The sequence below is a fragment of the Chaetodon auriga genome, chromosome 12 (assembly GCF_051107435.1).
Source record: "Chaetodon auriga isolate fChaAug3 chromosome 12, fChaAug3.hap1, whole genome shotgun sequence".
In the NCBI taxonomy this organism is placed as follows: Eukaryota; Metazoa; Chordata; class Actinopteri; order Chaetodontiformes; family Chaetodontidae; genus Chaetodon; species Chaetodon auriga.
In genome coordinates this window covers 15,357,978-15,375,433 of record NC_135085.1, presented here as the reverse complement: position 1 = coordinate 15,375,433, position 17,456 = coordinate 15,357,978, and the positions used below count along the sequence as shown (strand labels likewise).

General features: G+C 42.0%; 1 protein-coding gene across 1 annotated transcript in view; it reads left to right on the top strand.

Moving 5' to 3' along the window:
* Positions 1-6,349, top strand: part of cdh2 (cadherin 2, type 1, N-cadherin (neuronal)) — a 59,438-nt gene extending 53,089 nt beyond the window's left edge. The window contains exons 15-16 of the mRNA XM_076744114.1: positions 2,009-2,173; positions 4,814-6,349. Of these exons, the coding sequence (XP_076600229.1) occupies positions 2,009-2,173; positions 4,814-5,020 (372 nt within the window). The 3' untranslated portion in view covers positions 5,021-6,349. The remainder of the gene's footprint in view (positions 1-2,008; positions 2,174-4,813) is intronic.
* Positions 6,350-17,456: the final 11,107 nt, after the last annotated feature.

Genomic DNA, 17,456 nt, shown 5'->3' with positions numbered 1-17,456 from the left:
ACTGTCTGGTGAGGTGAGCTTTAAAGTGTGTGAAGATCACTTTGTGTGTGGGGACAGTCCGGCCTCGCTCACCTCTACACACATATTTCATGCATTGTTTCGTAACAATGTGATGACTTGATGATTGTTGTTAATGTTCATGTCGAGCTCCTACTCAAAAACAGCAGATTTCAAAACCTCAGCTATGTTGAGTCCAGTGTGCACGAAACGTTTCATTTCCCATTCGCTGCTCATAACACGAGCTGTGACTGTGATGTAGCTCTGAGCAGCTCGTGAGGTCCACCCATCTGTGGTTATTGAGATTCTCTCTGCTTCTTTGAGGTTCTCTGTCACTTTAGCTTTTGTCTCTTGGTACAGAGCTGCTGTCACTGTGTGGCTAAAGTGTGGCCTTGGTATAACTGTATACTTTGGCTTTGTCGTGTTTACTGACCTCTGAAATTCATCATTGTCGACCACAGAAAACGGCCTTCACTCTTTGGCCATACGTTGCATCTTGTTATTCGCTCACCTCTCGGACTGTTATGTGGATGCATGCAGTAAGTTGCTTTGCGTTTGTCAGTTTCCTTTTCGCCACTGTCAGTTCTTGAAACAGGAAAACTGAAATACTGCCGCGACATTGGAATTCTTTTTAGTGATGTTGCTGCTTTCCGAGCCTCCAGAATTAAATAAGTGTGTCCAATGTCATTATTACCAGCAGAAATTATGGCTAAAACTATTAAAGTAATACACTCACTTCTGTTTTAAATTGCTCGGCTACGTCTCACAAGGCTTAGCAATGCTGAGTATGAATGTGGGTCATGTTTGCCGGGGGCAGCCATTTCGTCAGGCCAGTGTAGGTGTGAGGTGTTAATTCCCTGGAGGGAGCTGCTATGTCATTAGGCCTTCCTGCTTCGGCCGTTATACGCCTCTGTTGCAATTGCAATACCCAACTCCTGACCCCTCTGCTGTGTGACCTCAGAGAAGGTCGATCAGGAGTCAGACTGAAATGGACCAAAGGTGACGGATAATGTTATTGTGTGATGTGTGATGACCGTCGCTCTCCAGCTAGCGTCAGGGGTTACTGCCATGAAATCAAATTAGACATGAATAATCAATGTGTTTGTTTTAGATTTGAGATGATACTTATTAGTGTGGAGTTGAGTAGGTGTTTGTCAAGTGCCTGGGCGGTGTTTGTATATCTGGGTTGTTTTTGCATCATCACACGGTTTATATTTATGCTCATGTTTATTTTTACGTTGGAACGTCTGCATCCTTTTTTTTTTTTCTTTCTGGGAGCGAGCGCGCATGAGTCTGTGTGTGTAGGTACATGTGCAACTGAGCAAAGACAATTTTGAAGGGGGATATTAGAGATGGATGGATTACCGAAAGTCTTCTAAAGAGGGACAATCCATCATGCACGCTTATTAGGCACACACCCTGATTCTCAAATGGCATTTTCTCTATCATATCTGCTGTCACCGTGATACCATCCCGTCATTCAGCTCAGCTCTGCTCCTCACCACAGTCTCTTTTTCCCTCCTAACTCCTTTTCTCTCTTCACTCTTTCTCCTCCTCCTTCCCTGCCCATGACTTTGCACAAACTGCGAGCCATTCAGGTTGCCTTGGTAATGTTAATAGGATTAGCAATGGCTTATGCATATCCACCATCCCGTGTCTGGGCATTGATTAGAGCAAAACAGTCGCCTGCACATCCTTCCTGCAGCACGCTGCACAAGTACAAACACTCTGCAGCGTATGATGTGGTCCTCAGCTTGGACCCCCTCAGTGCTGGCTCTTTTAATGTGTCAAATTGTCCCTGGGCTTGTGCTTCACAGACAAGAAGATTAAAGTTTCCCTTGTGTTCCCCCAACTCTTCCCGCCGCATTCTAACTTTAAAATCTTCTCCACTCAGTTGAACCTCTCTTCCTCTGTGCAGCACAGGATGTGTTTACCTATTTAAATAATCACGCTCAGTTTGGGGTCTCGTCACGCTGCTCTGCTAACTCCCATCTGTCTATGTGTTCCCCAGGATTACGACCTGAGTCAGCTGCAGCAGCCGGACACGATAGAGCCTGATGCCATCAAGCCGGTGGGGATCCGCCGTCTAGACGAGAGACCCCTCCACCCTGAGCCACAGTACCCCATGAGGTCAGCAGCACCCCACCCTGGCGACATCGGAGACTTCATCAACGAGGTAAACGCACCATCCAGCAGCAGCGCCAAAGCGTGCAGAGCTATTGCAAAAACTGAGATTGTGGTGTTGTGTAGTGAAATGAAATCCCAGAAGAAGAGCTGAAATGAAAGGATCAGCGCTGTCACAAAGTTTGAATTTCATTTTCAAGCTGAATGACTTTCTTATAATCAACTTGTATCTAAATAAACAATTTGGTTCTTGTGACTCAGTATCAAGCAGTTGTGCGCTGCCTTGTAGAGGGAGGGAAAAAAAAACTTCAAATTGAATCAATTATTATTAGAATTGTTTTCATCTTTTCCCAGCAGAAGGTAGAAACTTTTCTCATCTCACACATATTCGCTCAGACATGCATAAAGTCCAAAAAGTACATGATGCTAACTCACTTAGATGTAATTGTTTTTCTCCTCACTTTCCGCCAAAGTAGAGTTATAGATGTGTCAGCATAGACATGGAAGATGAGAGTAGCAATACATTGGCTTTCTATCGGAGTGCACTGTTCAGAGTGCCCTCGTTTGCCTCAGGCCATCATTGACTCCAGCATGAAGGGAGAATGTAAAATGAAAAGAGCAGTCATGTATTTTTCACAAGCTCCAACAGACAAGAGTTTCACAGCATTACAAATGGAGTTCTCTCCGAGTTTTTGGATGGCGCCCATGTTTTTAGATTAGAACTTGCTCTTTCAGCTCCACTCCCCGACCATCTATCTCTCAGATCCCTTAACCCAGGCACCACTCATTTTCACTCTCTCCGTGTCTCATGAATACACCTAATACACTTGTCGTAACAGCTGATATTGAGTGGAATTTAATGTTTTGCACTCTCAATGAAGAGCGGTTTCACAATGCACCATCCTTCATCAGACTCGTCATTTTAATATTCTCACAAGACCTCGGAGACGTTTCAAGTCTGAGCATCCTGACCCAGAAAATGCTCGCTGCAACCAGGCAATGTTGGATCTGTTTTTAGTCCCAGATTTGACTGTCGCTAAAGCTCAGTCATGGTAGCTCCAGTGCTCACACGGAGCTGGAATCTGACCCAACTGATAAGGGCTAGCTGCCAGAGAAGCACGGAGACAGAGACGGATGGGGGAGGGGAAAGGGGGTCTGATCTCCATCCTGTAATGTGCACACGCTCCGGGAGCCCGTGGCCCTTAATTAAATTAGAGGGACAAAAAAATTTAGGTTTAACATAAGGACTTTAACCTCACAGTCGGACAAACAAACGTCTATTCGTCGGCTCCTGGTCTGTTCCCATGGGGGGGGGGGGGGGGGGGGGGGGGGGATTCATTAGGTACATGAACTTTGTTGGTCACAGGTGGACACGCCACGTAGCCAAATAGAAATACCACTGTGTTTTATTACACTTCTCTTTTGTTAACTGTGAGACAGACTGAAGAGAGTTCACCATTTCACTGAGTCGTGATTGTCTCCGGCACACATGACTCAGTTAAAATGAAATTACGAGGCTGAGTTCTGTGATTGACTAACCTTATGAAACTGCCAGTGGGGTTTTGGTTGTAGATGGAAGGGGGCTATAACCACCAGAGCGATAATGGTTGTAATTGTAATGAACGATCCATCTGTCATATTTCCCACCAAATTATCAGCACCACAGCCCAGAGCAAATACTTAACGGAAGCTAACAAGTGGAAAATAATCGCCAAGTGCCCAGGCACTTTAATTCAATCCATCTTTTTATTTGAGAGCATTTCAGCGCTATAATGGCAGCATGGAGGAAACTATAAATCTTCGACAAGTTCCCAATGAGCTGAGGTCTCGTTTCTCAGCGTTCTGTTGCTCCACTTCTGTTAATTCATTTATTATTTGTTGGGTTCCTCAGTTGTGGCGGTAAGAGGGAGAAAACCAGGCTAGGATCCAACGAGGTTCATGGCCAAAGCACATCTCAACTCTTAGATTAGCAATCCATCAAGTCTCCCGAGTCCCGTTAGGGAACGGGGCTGGAAATCAATAACAATCCATAAGGACCTCTCATGACGCTATGAGGATTTCTAGGAATGTCGAGCGCAATCTTCAAAACATAGCCACCCACAAGAGCGCCATGAGCCTCAAGATAACATGGAGAGACTCGAATGTGTGGAAAACACACTCATGCTCCTCTCATTTCTGCCTCAGTTGAGCTCAGTGCTTACTGCTAATGTTCAGCAGGAGTCTGATAAATGTGATATCTTAAAGATACCGCTTTCTGCTATAGATGATAGATGACAAAGTATCAGTGTGAGAGGTGTACTGCTCGTCGAAGGCCCTTGAAGAGAGAAGAGGGTGCTACACAGGGGTCAGCGGGGGGAGTGGAGATGATTCCAGACATCTGAGGCGGCTGGTCATGCTCACTCTTGGCTTTTGATCAAGCAGCAGATAATCCTACATCCCAGAAACATCAGGAGAGTCCCGACCAGAACACAGAGGAAACTTACAGGAACACTAGAGCCTGATTAATCTTATTTCCTGAACAAGCAGAGGTTGAACCACTGACTGGTTTTAGGATAGAATAGCCTGTTTGTGTGCTGCAGTAGGGGGGAGGGAGTTGTGTTGATGTGGGCTGCCTCCTTATTGCAGACAGTGTTGGTGTGCAGACGCGGCTTAATCTTCTCATCTAACTGTGGTTTTATTTCCCTCTGTAAAGGGACTGAAGGCAGCAGACAACGACCCCACCGCTCCTCCCTACGACTCCCTGCTAGTGTTCGACTACGAGGGCAGCGGCTCCACAGCTGGCTCCCTAAGCTCCCTCAACTCCTCCAGCAGCGGGGGCGACCAGGACTACGATTACCTCAACGACTGGGGCCCTCGCTTTAGAAAACTGGCAGACATGTACGGTGGAAGTGATGACTAGGACACACAGCCACTCCTCGAAGGATGAAAAGATGAGAAAAAAAAAAATGAAGAAAAGGAAAGATTTGTTGTTGATGGACATGGACAGCTTCTGATATTCCCTGAGAGATGGAACTGTGACAGAAAAGAAACAAAAAATAAACATTGATTCAGAAATTTTTTTCAAAAACAACCAACCTAGGCTTATCGTTGTAGTCTACGCATACATATGCTTGTTGAAAGCTTAGGCATAGGCTGTGGTCCAGTTATGGCGGATGTGGGAGGGAACACTGGTGGACTGTCACCACTTGGATTGTTGGTATTGAATGCGCTCAGTTACACTTGAATTTCACAGTACAGAAGCACTGGGATATAATGTGCCTTTTTGTACATTTTTTTGGATCTAAATGATTAGTTTTATGTTCAAGGCTTTAATGGTACTGACTTTTGGAGTGATTTCAAACAAAGTATGTTACACTCTGGTATGCTTCTACATGCTTTTTTTCTTTGATTACCCAATGCTCCTGTTTGTTGAAGATTATTTAAATAAACTACAAAGATGAAGAAATGAAGGATCATCTCTGTCAGCTTGGATGGGAAGACAAACAATTAAGAGCAGCACTGTACAGTACGCTAGACTTCTAGACTTTTTTCACTAAAAAATTAAAATTATGCAGCTGGTTGCAAATAAAGGGAGTTATGAATCATACTTTTGTAGCAGATTTTTTTTTCTTTTTTTTCTGAAGTGATGTAGTGTTTTGCAAAAACAACAAAAAAAAAACTGTTTTGGTCTAATCTATGTACACTTCATTTGCCTTAGTCATCATCTGATATTTTCAAGTTTTACTTCACTGTAAAAAGATGTGTGTACATAATGTTTTTTTTCTTTATCCTTTTCTTTTGATGTAGTATATGAAAAAGTGCAAAAGGTTCCAAACTTGTAAATGTTTGATTTGGACTACAAATTCAAGTTTTTTGCATGTTTTTATCTTTTCATGACAACAAAAATGAAAAATGTTGTTTCCCAAATTTATTTACAAAGTGAAAAAAAAAAAATAAAAATCTGGGTGACATTAAATGTGTAGAAGTTAAGAGAGTTTTTTGTATAAAACGTGAAAAAAACACATTGATAAAAATTGAAAAGTAGTGATATTGTCAGCACAACTGTTGAATTTGTACCAAAAAGGGGGGGCGGGGTGGGATGACATGCTAGGCACTAATTACTGAATCAGCTTTAAGACTGGAAAAGGTTTTTGACTTAAGCCTTGTGGATAACCATGTGTACTGGAAAACAAATTATACATCTCTGACCCCAACCATCTAAATAAAATGCTAATTTTGGAGCTAAAAACTGCCTCTTTATTTATTTGTTTTTACTCAGCATTGTTGCAGAGGCTTAATTAGATTGCGAATTGTGCAATCTATCTCAAAGGACAATAGCTATAAAAAGAAAAAAATAGTTCATTGTACAGTGTTTTTCTTAGAGGGGAGAATAAATAATTTATACTCTTATTTACTGTTTTTGTTGTTTGCACACATTGTGTGCGAGCAAAATGCTTTAGGCCCATACAAGTCCATAGATAAGTATTGTGGCTCGCAGGCTGAGACTTAAACAATAAGCTTATTCTGTAACACTATGTGTGTGTGTTCTTAAGCCAAGTCAAGGTCAGAAGCTCAGGAAAATGTCAAATCCATCCAGCACCTGTCTGCTGTCGGGGATTCGCACTGTAAAGTACTGTAGGTCAGACTGGACTTGACCTCAAAATGAAGAATACCTCCAAAAACTGCCCTTAGGGACTCTGCATGTATCTGTGCTGCTGCGGCATGTGTGAGGATGAAGACACAAATCAGTGTGTGTGTGTGTGTGTGTGTGTGTGTGTGTGTGTGTGTGTATCGTACGTGTTGGTGGTAGCAGCGGTAATGATCTGTTTAGCTGTCACGCACGCGGTGAATTTAGATGACGAAAGTCACGGGGCGTGGGCCGTTTAGCCTTCACCTGCCCTTCCTTGCCCCTCTCCCCTCTATTACTGCGGGATCTGGAATTCAACACTTGCACCCAGTCCAATAGATGTGGACATGGCTTATTAATTCAACCAAATTAGACAGGAGTTTGGTTTTGTAGTCCTCACACAAAACGCAATGAATGTCTATTAGAGAATAACCAGTGAACCGTACCTGCCTTTTGTTTTTCAGCTGGTGTAATCAGTGTAGCTGCTCTGTTAATCAGTTCCACATCCTGTACCTCTTATTGGGAGACACTACAGGTGAACAGAGTAAAGAGAAAAAAAGACTAATAGATATCACCATGAAACTTCCCCAGCTGATTACTTATATTAAGACAATTATTTTTTGTATTACTGCTTTTCTGAAATATGATTTTTAAACGTGCAAATGATGCATTAAACATGCACTGATCTATATAACTATCCAGAGCAGAATAGAGCTAAAATACCTGAATGTGTATTTTTCTCTGAAAGAAGATTTGTTATGGAAGCAAAATTGCCAAAAATCTTAAAATTGACCATTGCATGAAAAAGGAATGTTTTCACCTCTTAAGAACACTGGTAGTTTTCATACATCCTGCATGAGGCGAGCAGTTCGTCTTACTTAAACGACCTTGTCTGGTGCATATCACTTATCTCAGAGAATGCATAGCTATGCACTCCGTTTGCCAGAAGCAATACAGTATTTTACATGCCCAGTCGGATGAAATGTTAAGCAACAAACTGTCTGACCTCGAGGTGTTGTTTCAACTGCAACTGACTCACATTTGTTTTGCCAAATCGCCTCTTTTAACACTGAGGTTTTCAAACCAGACGGCTGGTTTTAATGTGTTTCCTTTTGTTTCTGCTTCCCTAATAGAAGCGTTACACCACTTACACCTTTGCCTAACTACTTTATGTTCTTTGATCGTTGGCAGGCGCAGATGTGATTCGTAATTCAACATCTCAAAGGGGCTCCATCAAATTCTTTTTACTGCTTATACATGCCCAAAGTTAACAACCGTGCAGCCAAGCAGGAAATACCTTCACAGGAAGATTTTACAACATTAGAGGAATAGTTTGACTCTTTGGCTTTTTTGGAGAGTTAGATAGGAAGATCAATACTACTCTCATATGTCTGTTAAATATGAGGGTTCTGTCTTAGCTTAGCTGGCAGTCTGAAGTAATAAATATTCCCAGCCCCTCCAAAGCTCATTATTTAATCCACACGAAAATTTTACAGTAATTCATTGGCACACTGTTTGTTTGGGGGGGGGGGGGGGGGATTGCTACATGGGTTTTGTATGAAAGCTAGCTGCTTCTCCCAGTTGTGGGAGAATGGGTGGAGCTGAGGCAGGCCAAACGAAGCCTGGCTGCTGAAACCTAGCGCTGGCTGTCACTCAAAGTGGCCATGACCACAATTATGGCAAACTTAATATAATTTAAATGAGGGAGTTATATAAAAAAATCATCCCCCGTATATGAGCTACAGAGACCAAAACTGATTTAATATGGGGGTCTATGGGGATTGACTCGCTTTCAGGGCCAGCCTCAAGTGGCCATTTGAGGAACTGCAGTTTATGGCTTCATTTTTCAGCCGTGGAGGTAGCCGTTTGATTCTGTTATGATCCGGACGGTCAGGCTGGCTGTTTCACCCTGTTTACAGCCTCAACCAGCAAGCAAACACTCTGCTGGCTGATTGACAGATGATGACAGATTGCAGAGTGGCATTGATCTTTTCATCTCACTTCAGCTCTCCTCCAGTAAGCGAATAGGCGTATTCCCCAAAATGTCAAACTACTCCTTTAAATCCCACATAAAAGATAAATAGCCTTCTGGTTGCAGTGCAGTGCTGCAGTGTACATTTGTCCAGTTCTTAATGCTGCCTCCTCTCCAGATGTAAGCGCTCTACAGGCTCCCCCACCCCGCCGTATTGTCATCTTGATGTTCAGATTGCTCCAACCGGTTCATATCCACCTAGCAGTCAAGTCCTGTTTCATTTTTTAACCCTCAGCAGACGAAAAAAAAAAAAAAAGAATTGATATTCCAGCACTGCACTTCAATTTCACAACATGGATTATCCCCGAAGGAAAGCTGGCAATCTAAAAGAGCCCAGGACATAAAGGCAGCCGCTACCCAGCTCCTCCACTATCCCCACCCAAAACATCCAGTTCTGTACCATTTATAGACATGTAGTGTTACAGACTGTTAAACAATGCAAGGAAAGCGGTCTGCTTCGTTAGACTGATGCTGGAATATATTATGTGGGAAATTAAAGGACAATGTATTTTGAGGATTATAATCACTGACATTGACTGACTGAGTGGTAATTAGAATGTCTATTGTGTGAGCAGCATATTTTCATCATTTATTTGCCATATGGTACCGGCAAGGATGGTTGAAATAATTGCTCAAAATAGTATCTCATTTGCACATTTTAGCTAGCTGACGAATGGATAAAAATAGTAATGCAAGATAATTTAAGTATGCAGAAAATTATTTAGCTAATTAAGTTGGATGGGGATGACATTGTTTCATCTGCCAGTTTATGTGAATGTCTTTGACATACAAAATGCACACTTTAAAAAAAAAGAAAAAAAAAGCAAACACCTCAGGAATACAAAACGGTAGATAAATAATGAATGTGTTATCATTTGTTGGCTTAGCATTGTGGGCTTTGTTGTCTATCCTGGAGTGAATGCTGGCTCTCATGTGCGCATTGCTTTCCAGTGACTATCTTTTCCCATTAGATACTGCAATATGTGCTGGGCACATTATTGTTTTAGTTTTTTATTCGAAATATTAACTCCAAATACGAGGAGGAACTCAACTTATAACCCTGGAGTACTCCCTAGATGTCCTCTTTGGAAAATGGCTGCAGATTGCTGTTCTTACAAGCACCCCAGGGCCCCTTTTATTGACTGTGAAACAATGCTTTCACCAACACCCCCTCACCATCGCAGATTTACAAGACAGCCATCCTCAGCTCCTCAGTGTGTGTGTGTGTGTGGATGGCTGAGCAAGTGTCACAGAGCCATCCAGCCTCCGTGGGGGGACTGTCAGTAAACATGCAGAATACAGACTAGAATCCGATGCAAACCAGCTTCTAAGTTATGCTGCTCCTGACCTTTGGTGGACTTTGGGAAGATGGATGCTACCCAGGCTATCGATAGAAATTTCTGGCCCGCAGCAGCAGGAGCATATTTCTTATGGTTTCCCAGCCCCTGCATGCTACCTCCGAATGAATAAGTAACTAAGCTGGATGACAGAGTGTGCACACATCGGGCTTCTGCCGTCTTTAATGTATTTGTGTATGGACCTAGTCACTTGTGTAGAATCAATCAATTTCATTTCTACACTGCTGCCCTCTAAGTGTAATATTAGATCAATTTGTTTGGATTTCTTCATCCTCGGAGAGTGGAATGGACCTGTTCTTGAGTCCCAGGTTTTTTTGCGCCTCGATCACACCAACATCCAGCCTTGATCTACAGCTCCCCGTGTTCTCACTGACTGCAGCCAGATATCTCTCCGCTGGCGTTCCCTCTGTTTCACCAGATATTGTTCTGCCTCTGTTCATGATACTGATTTATCAGCTCTCATTTATCAGGGCCCATCCTGCCATTATTCTCAGTCCGCACACAGCCATGACACCGTGGTCACAGAAGTGGGGAGGAGGGAGGGGGCGTGAGGTCGGGGGTGCACTGAGATGAAAATGATGAACGCTGTTTCTTTCATAAGATGCATATCGGCTGAGCATGAGATTTTCAGCTTGTATATGAACGTTCAATGTCACTTTCTGCTGCCTGCGAGTGCGCAAAAGGAATTTCTCATCCCGCCGTGGTTCCTCTTGCATGAATGGTTGATGTGCTCCACAAAGGACATGTAATCATAAACCACGCACGCACATTTACAGACACCCAGGCCATCCCTTTCACTTTCTATTCGCCTCTCTGTCACACACGCACGCTCACGCTCACACTTTCCTTCTTTGTCACAACCTGAACATGACATCAAAAAGAAAAAGAAAAAACAATTACATTAAGCAAAGGCAAATAGCGACTGTGCACTCTAGAGAAATACTTTTGGATTTTTTTTTTTTTATTCTTCCGTGAAGCACAATTTGCAAAAATGGAAGAGAGGAAGAGACGAAGGCAAGGAAAGACGAGGGGAAACAAAGACACCCTCGAGAGGCTCTAGATTTATTCATGCTTTTAAACACTTGACATTCCGTCACCCTCTTGTCATTAAGGCTTTATGTCCCTTGGCCACATCTACACAGTAACTAGATAATTTCTTTGAACGAGAACAAATATGTTGCTGCTCTTGTGCACTTGCTGCTGACTAGTGAGGGACTTCCATGATCAGTGGCTAATAAATGTGCTGAAGGCTAGCCGGCCCTGAGATCAATGTGCTGCTGATTGTACAACTGGGTCGTTTTATTATTTTCTATATGGTGGAGAAAAGAGGCCACTGGGTAGGCCAGTCTTTCCTGTCTACTGACTCCATTGTAGTCACCCATTCGCATGGATAGCCGAGGGCTGGAGTGACAAGCTATCAGCCGGGCAGGAACAAAACTCCAGAGCGCAGTCAGTCTTGAAGATCGTCAAGTTTTATTCACACATCGTCAAAGAATGCTAGATGTGATACGAGAGCGCACATCAATCCAAGCGTATGTTAATCAGCCTGCTATTTGTTTGACGTCTGTAAAATACATACAATAGATGAATTACAGCTCATTACCGTAACACAGCAATGAATTAGCAACTGAAAATCATTAGTCAACTCTGACATATTTGTCAAACCATCTGCTTGGTTAAGTAATGATAAATACAGTGATTATAAGCTCCCTTTAATCCTTTTTAACACTTTAAATTCAATTGACAAAATTCCCATGACATAATGAATAGCTCAAACTGGTATTTCATGCTAATATGACGTTTCCCCAGCTACTCTTAAAAGGTGTAAAAACAGATTTACACGACGACTGGATGATGTTAAATGAGTTCCCACCCGACGCTGACTAATCTCTCTTCAGGCCATCGTTTTTTACAAATGCCTTCTTCTCTTGATTTGACCCTTTCCCCTCAATTCTAAAAGGAGAGTAGCTTCAAAAGGCGGGTGGCTTATACTGGGAGCGTCTCTGCTCTCTGTCGCAGGAAGTTTTTACAAGCTGTGTCCTTTAGAAGTCTAAAGGCCAAGCACAGATTTTACTCAGGGGAGATTTCACAAGTGTCACATTGGGCCTTATTGCCATGGAGTCCTTGCCTCATCTGCATGCCTCGTGTGGACGGAAGAGATATAAAAAAAAAAAAAAACCACATCCAGTTATCGCTGCACTAGATGAAATCTGCAGAGAGGTTGATTTATGTTGGTACACAGTCTTCGCATTATAGAAATGACTTTTCAGGCTGCATCCATGAAGTACCTTTCTGTCATGTCACAGCTGTAATAACACCTTAATAACTCCCACGCTGATGGAGAATGAGAATGGAAATAAAAACTGTGGCTGCTCCACAGTTTTGAATATTTCAGAACATGTCTTGGTTGCTTCATGTCGTCGCAACAGAATATGTATTTCTTTCTCAGTCTTTCTCTTCTCTTTTGCTTTCTTTTTGTCCACACAAATATTTTTAGCAGCCCCCCCCCCCCACCAAAAAAAACAAAAAAACAGGATTGACTAGCAGCACAAAGAAGGAGCCTCAACCAAAGCAGTGAGAAGACTGCCTCACTTGCGCTGCAACTGACATTATTATAGCCCTGGAACATTCAGGTCACAACATTTACTTAGGAGGGTCAAGATTAACCTTTACACTCTGGCAGGTTATCTATATTTACACAATGTGTCATAAAAAGTGTCTTTTTTTATTGGCTAAAACTGGTTGTATCTTATGTGTATACTCTGCAGGATTTTCCCAAACAATAAGTACAGACTCATGCAAAAATAATCAATCATCACTTATGACCCACTAGAAGAGTGTGGCGGTGTATTTATCTGCCCTGTGCCTGTACTTTCTCATTTCCTTCTCATTTTGCTGTATTCAGGACATTTCTCAGGCAGCGGGTGTGTAGATGCCAGCCAATGACAGGTGAGGTCAGGACCCGCTGGCTGATTAGACCCAGTAATCCGACCATTTGCATAGCTGTGCATTCATATACACAAACAATGCCATTAACATATATTGAAGATTCCTTGTCAGTCAGGTACACTGCACTGGAGTGGCTGCCTCATGTAGGCATGTGATGCTGCAGGTAGTACACTGGGCTGTGTGTGTGTGTTCTGGCATCTACCATCAGGGCCAGGGAGTGTGTGCTTCTGGTGGCACTGAGGGGACAAATCTGAATGCTGGGTTTACAATCCCTGCATAGTGTACCTTTAAAGCTCCTACACACACAGGCTTTAAGATACAATGTTGGGATGCTTTGTTTTCTCCTGCAGTGGAGAGACTATTTTGTCTGTAAAAGAAAAGCAGCACCAAAAAAAACAGATGAAGACAGCAGTGCCAAAGCTAAGAACCCCATAAACTCTTCAGTTTATAAACAAGCATAAATTCATGCCTGCCAAGATGGATAAATCATCTTCATTGCTTTAAAGCCCCAAACACAGAACTCAGAACTCTGAAACCACTTTATTATCAGTATGTAGAACATACTGGAAGTGGTTTTGGTCAGGTGCACAAACAATAAGACTGCACAACACAAAGAAACAACAATGCCAGCGTGCCTTTTCATACTGCTGTTTGAATGTTGTATCTGGCAGCAGCGTGCAGCACAAGAAAGCCAAGAAATGCAAATATGGAGTAAATACATACAGCACAGTGCAGGATGTGAGCAGAGCAGGCTCCAGTTAGGTGCCCAAACATGAAATGTATCGTTAAATGGAGTTAAATTGTCAAATGAAACCATTTATTATTCCGTTAACTCATTTAATTCCCTGCCTTAGAATCTTTGTGATCATTCACATGATGTCTTACGACCTTGTGAAGCCCTTTACATCCACAATTCCTTGTTCAATTACACAGGAAACGTTGTAACAATAACGCAAATTCATTCTAATTAAGTGTAAAATATGGCGGAAATGATGCTCACCATTAATACAGAGCATAAAAATTTCAGCTCATTATCCTGATGTATCGACAGCACAGCTGAGCCGGTCACTGGAAATGCAACTCTATGCGTCTATTTTATTGATTTCCCTCATTTCAATATGGACTACAAATTACATCATTGCAGTTGAAAATGTCTGTGCATGTTGTGTGTCTGCTTCAAGCTCCACAGCCTGATGCATTTTGGCTTCAGACATGCTTTACAACCTCAGTGAAGAGACATCAATAACAAGGTATCCAAGGACTGAGACATCAATTGCATATGAGGCTGCGATCAATAATTAATTTAATATAACACACCACGGTTTGAGATCCGTTACTGCCCATTAGTGTCTTAAATAGGAACCACAGAGATGTCATTAAGACACATTAGTCACGAAATGACTATGCAAAGCCAATAATTCCTTAGTTGTAGTTGGATGGGAAGCAGTCATGAAACATTCATATGCTAAATGGACTTTCGAAAGAATTTTAACCACATTTTTATATAGTTAAGAATCCAAATTTCTAATAATAGCACAAGTAAATCTGAGTGAAAAGATTTTGAAGTGTGAGCCAGAAGTGGAGGATATTGCCACCCTGTTGAGGAACAGCACTGCACAATAATGTGGTACCATGACCTTGTTATCCCGTTGTCTCGATGTGAGCTCCAACACCATTAATGGCATGATACTGTGATCAATCACACCTTATAATAAGAAAGAGGTGAACCTTGTCTCAGTCCTTCACCTGATTCCCTCTTTTACCTGTGTCTCTGTCCCATTCTTTCTGTCTGCTTTCTGACACATACGGCTGGTTTTATAGTTTCATTATTCTGCAGTGGGTTTTAGCAATGAGTCCATATTTCTTACCCCGCATTTCTGGGTTGATCGTGGATTTCTTCTTATGCTATCATTACGAGACCTGGAGCAACCTGTCATGGCTCTGCAGGCCTGCTGTGGCTTCCAGTAGCTGGTCATGCAGATTTTGTGCTGATTAAAGTTTAGAAGGCACAAGGACACAAAGTTTGTTGAGAATAAAAAAAAAAAAACATGGATATTCAGAAAGAAAGAAAGAAAGAAAGTTCAAATAATTTCTAAAACATCAAAATATCCTTTTAACTCAACTGCACGGTGAAGCGTGAATGTATCGTCCTCATCTGCGAACTGGTATTTGTGATAAAAATTCAAATTAGGGTATTGAACTTGCGTATATTTTCTCTGGGGAAATGATCCTGGGGACTGCTCTGCGTTTTCAGCACACAGACATAAATGTGTATATTAGGTATATTTAGTGTATTTTACACAAGAAGAGTGACGGAAAAAGGATTACGCATATAATCACATAATCTCTTTTTTTGACAAAACCTCCACCAGCTCTAAAATGAGCAATTGTGCAGCATCACAGATAATCTGATCTCCAACTGAATGCACACAGAGAAATTCCTTTAAGTACACTGAAAGAACTCCATTTAATAAAGCACATTGTATGCATGAGTGATCCTGAAATCATTACCAACAGGTAGGCACGGATATTTCACTTTATTTATTTATTTGCTCGCCTTGTTGTTTGCATATGTATTTAATATTTGGCAGAGCTCCCGCCGTTTGTCCTGGCATGCAGAAGAAGGACCTGAGCAGAATGGTAATCTCTGCAGCTGATGAGCACGTTCGGAAGAGCATTGAATAACACACGGGTGGATCACTGGTCATCTATCATCATTGTTGGACTATTGGGCACAACCTTATCAAGGGTGACATCCATGTTTACACATTGGAAATTACCTCAGATGAATATCTGATATGGCTTTCTCTGGTGTATTACTCCACACGCCTCGCTGATAATAAAGTGTTACTGCTATAGATTGCATCAGAGAAAACATTTTCTTAAACCCGTGACACAAAGTCATGAGGAAAAAAGAACACAATGCATCATTGCATGCCTTTGCATATTGTTTTTTGTAAAAAAGTGTATTTAAAGCAGTTCCCAAAGAGCAGGTGCTAGTGTTAGGGCATTGGTTACAATTAACCATGTGGAGACACCCACACACTCCCATACAACACCAAGACAGGTCACCTTGGTTCTTGATGCTAATGATGGTATTCCGAGAGCAAAATACACACCTGAACATACTTTACATTGTCTCAAATTATGGCTACATGATTAGAGTTTGACTACTAAAGTGAGTAAATCTGCAGCCCTAAAGTGTTGAACTAAGTTTTTAAATAAATAAACAACTATTACCAACTTTAGCCAGTTAGCAATAACAATGTGTAAGTGAACACAGTATACAGACAAGTTAGCTTAACAAGGACATGCACATGCTACCTACCTAGCTGGGTAACTAGCTAGGCTCGGTGTAAACTTCATTTATTACTGGACATCAAAGCAAAGAGCCATGGTTAGCAATGTTAGCTAGCTCCTGATAGCCAAAGTGACCCCAGAAAAATGTCTATAGCTAGTTAGTTAGACGGCTAGCTAGTTAGCCTATGCATCAAACTGTATAAAAAGGAGGAGTTTTACTGTGTTTTCTGTATGTTTTTACTTACAGTCATAGCGTCTCCTTAATTGATTCAGAATTACTTTGGAATTGTTGCTGTAACTATCAGGAGCTAGCTCGCTAAATTTGTTAGCATTGAAGAACACCGCAGTGATGAAACGCAACACTGACACAAAAAGTTAAGTGAAACTGGCGAAATAAAACACTGCATTTTGAAACAAAAATCTCCGCAACTGAACTCACAATTATCGATTAAATTGTGATTAAGTTGTGTTGTGTATGTACAATTTATTCATGGGATTATTTATTGCACACATATTTGTCGAATATTGGACACTCTTGGGCTTCATATAAACGCCATGTTTGGACATCAAGCAGTGGTCTATTATCTAAATGGTGTAATTGATGTGAGAATATGACTGGCTGCATTCCACCAGCAATCCTGCCGTGTTTGGCACGAAAAAGCCATTGTCTTCTAAGCACTTGACTTGAATCTTCCTCTGAGGTTTGATCATCCACCATATGGGGGAGAGAGGACAACTGGGGCCCCTTAAGTAAAGAAACTCTTCTCTTTTTGCCAGAACCAGCATTCTGCATCTCGCTGCACCCTGGGACAGTATTAAGGTGGACACATTTTTTTTTGGTGTTTCAGACACTGTGCTGGCTGCCAGGACTTGCAGGGACTGATTGGCAAAGAGACGAGAACCTTTGGATGTGTGTGGGTAGGATGCAATGGGAAAACCAATAGGAGCTCCTTCTGCTTGAGAGGACACCCACAGACTCCAGTGGGAGATGTTCTGACTGAGCTGCCTACAAAGTTGGAGGTGGAGAGAAAGGGAAAAAAACAGCAAAGGATAAAATGTAAATTATTTGCCCAATCTACAGACAACAAAC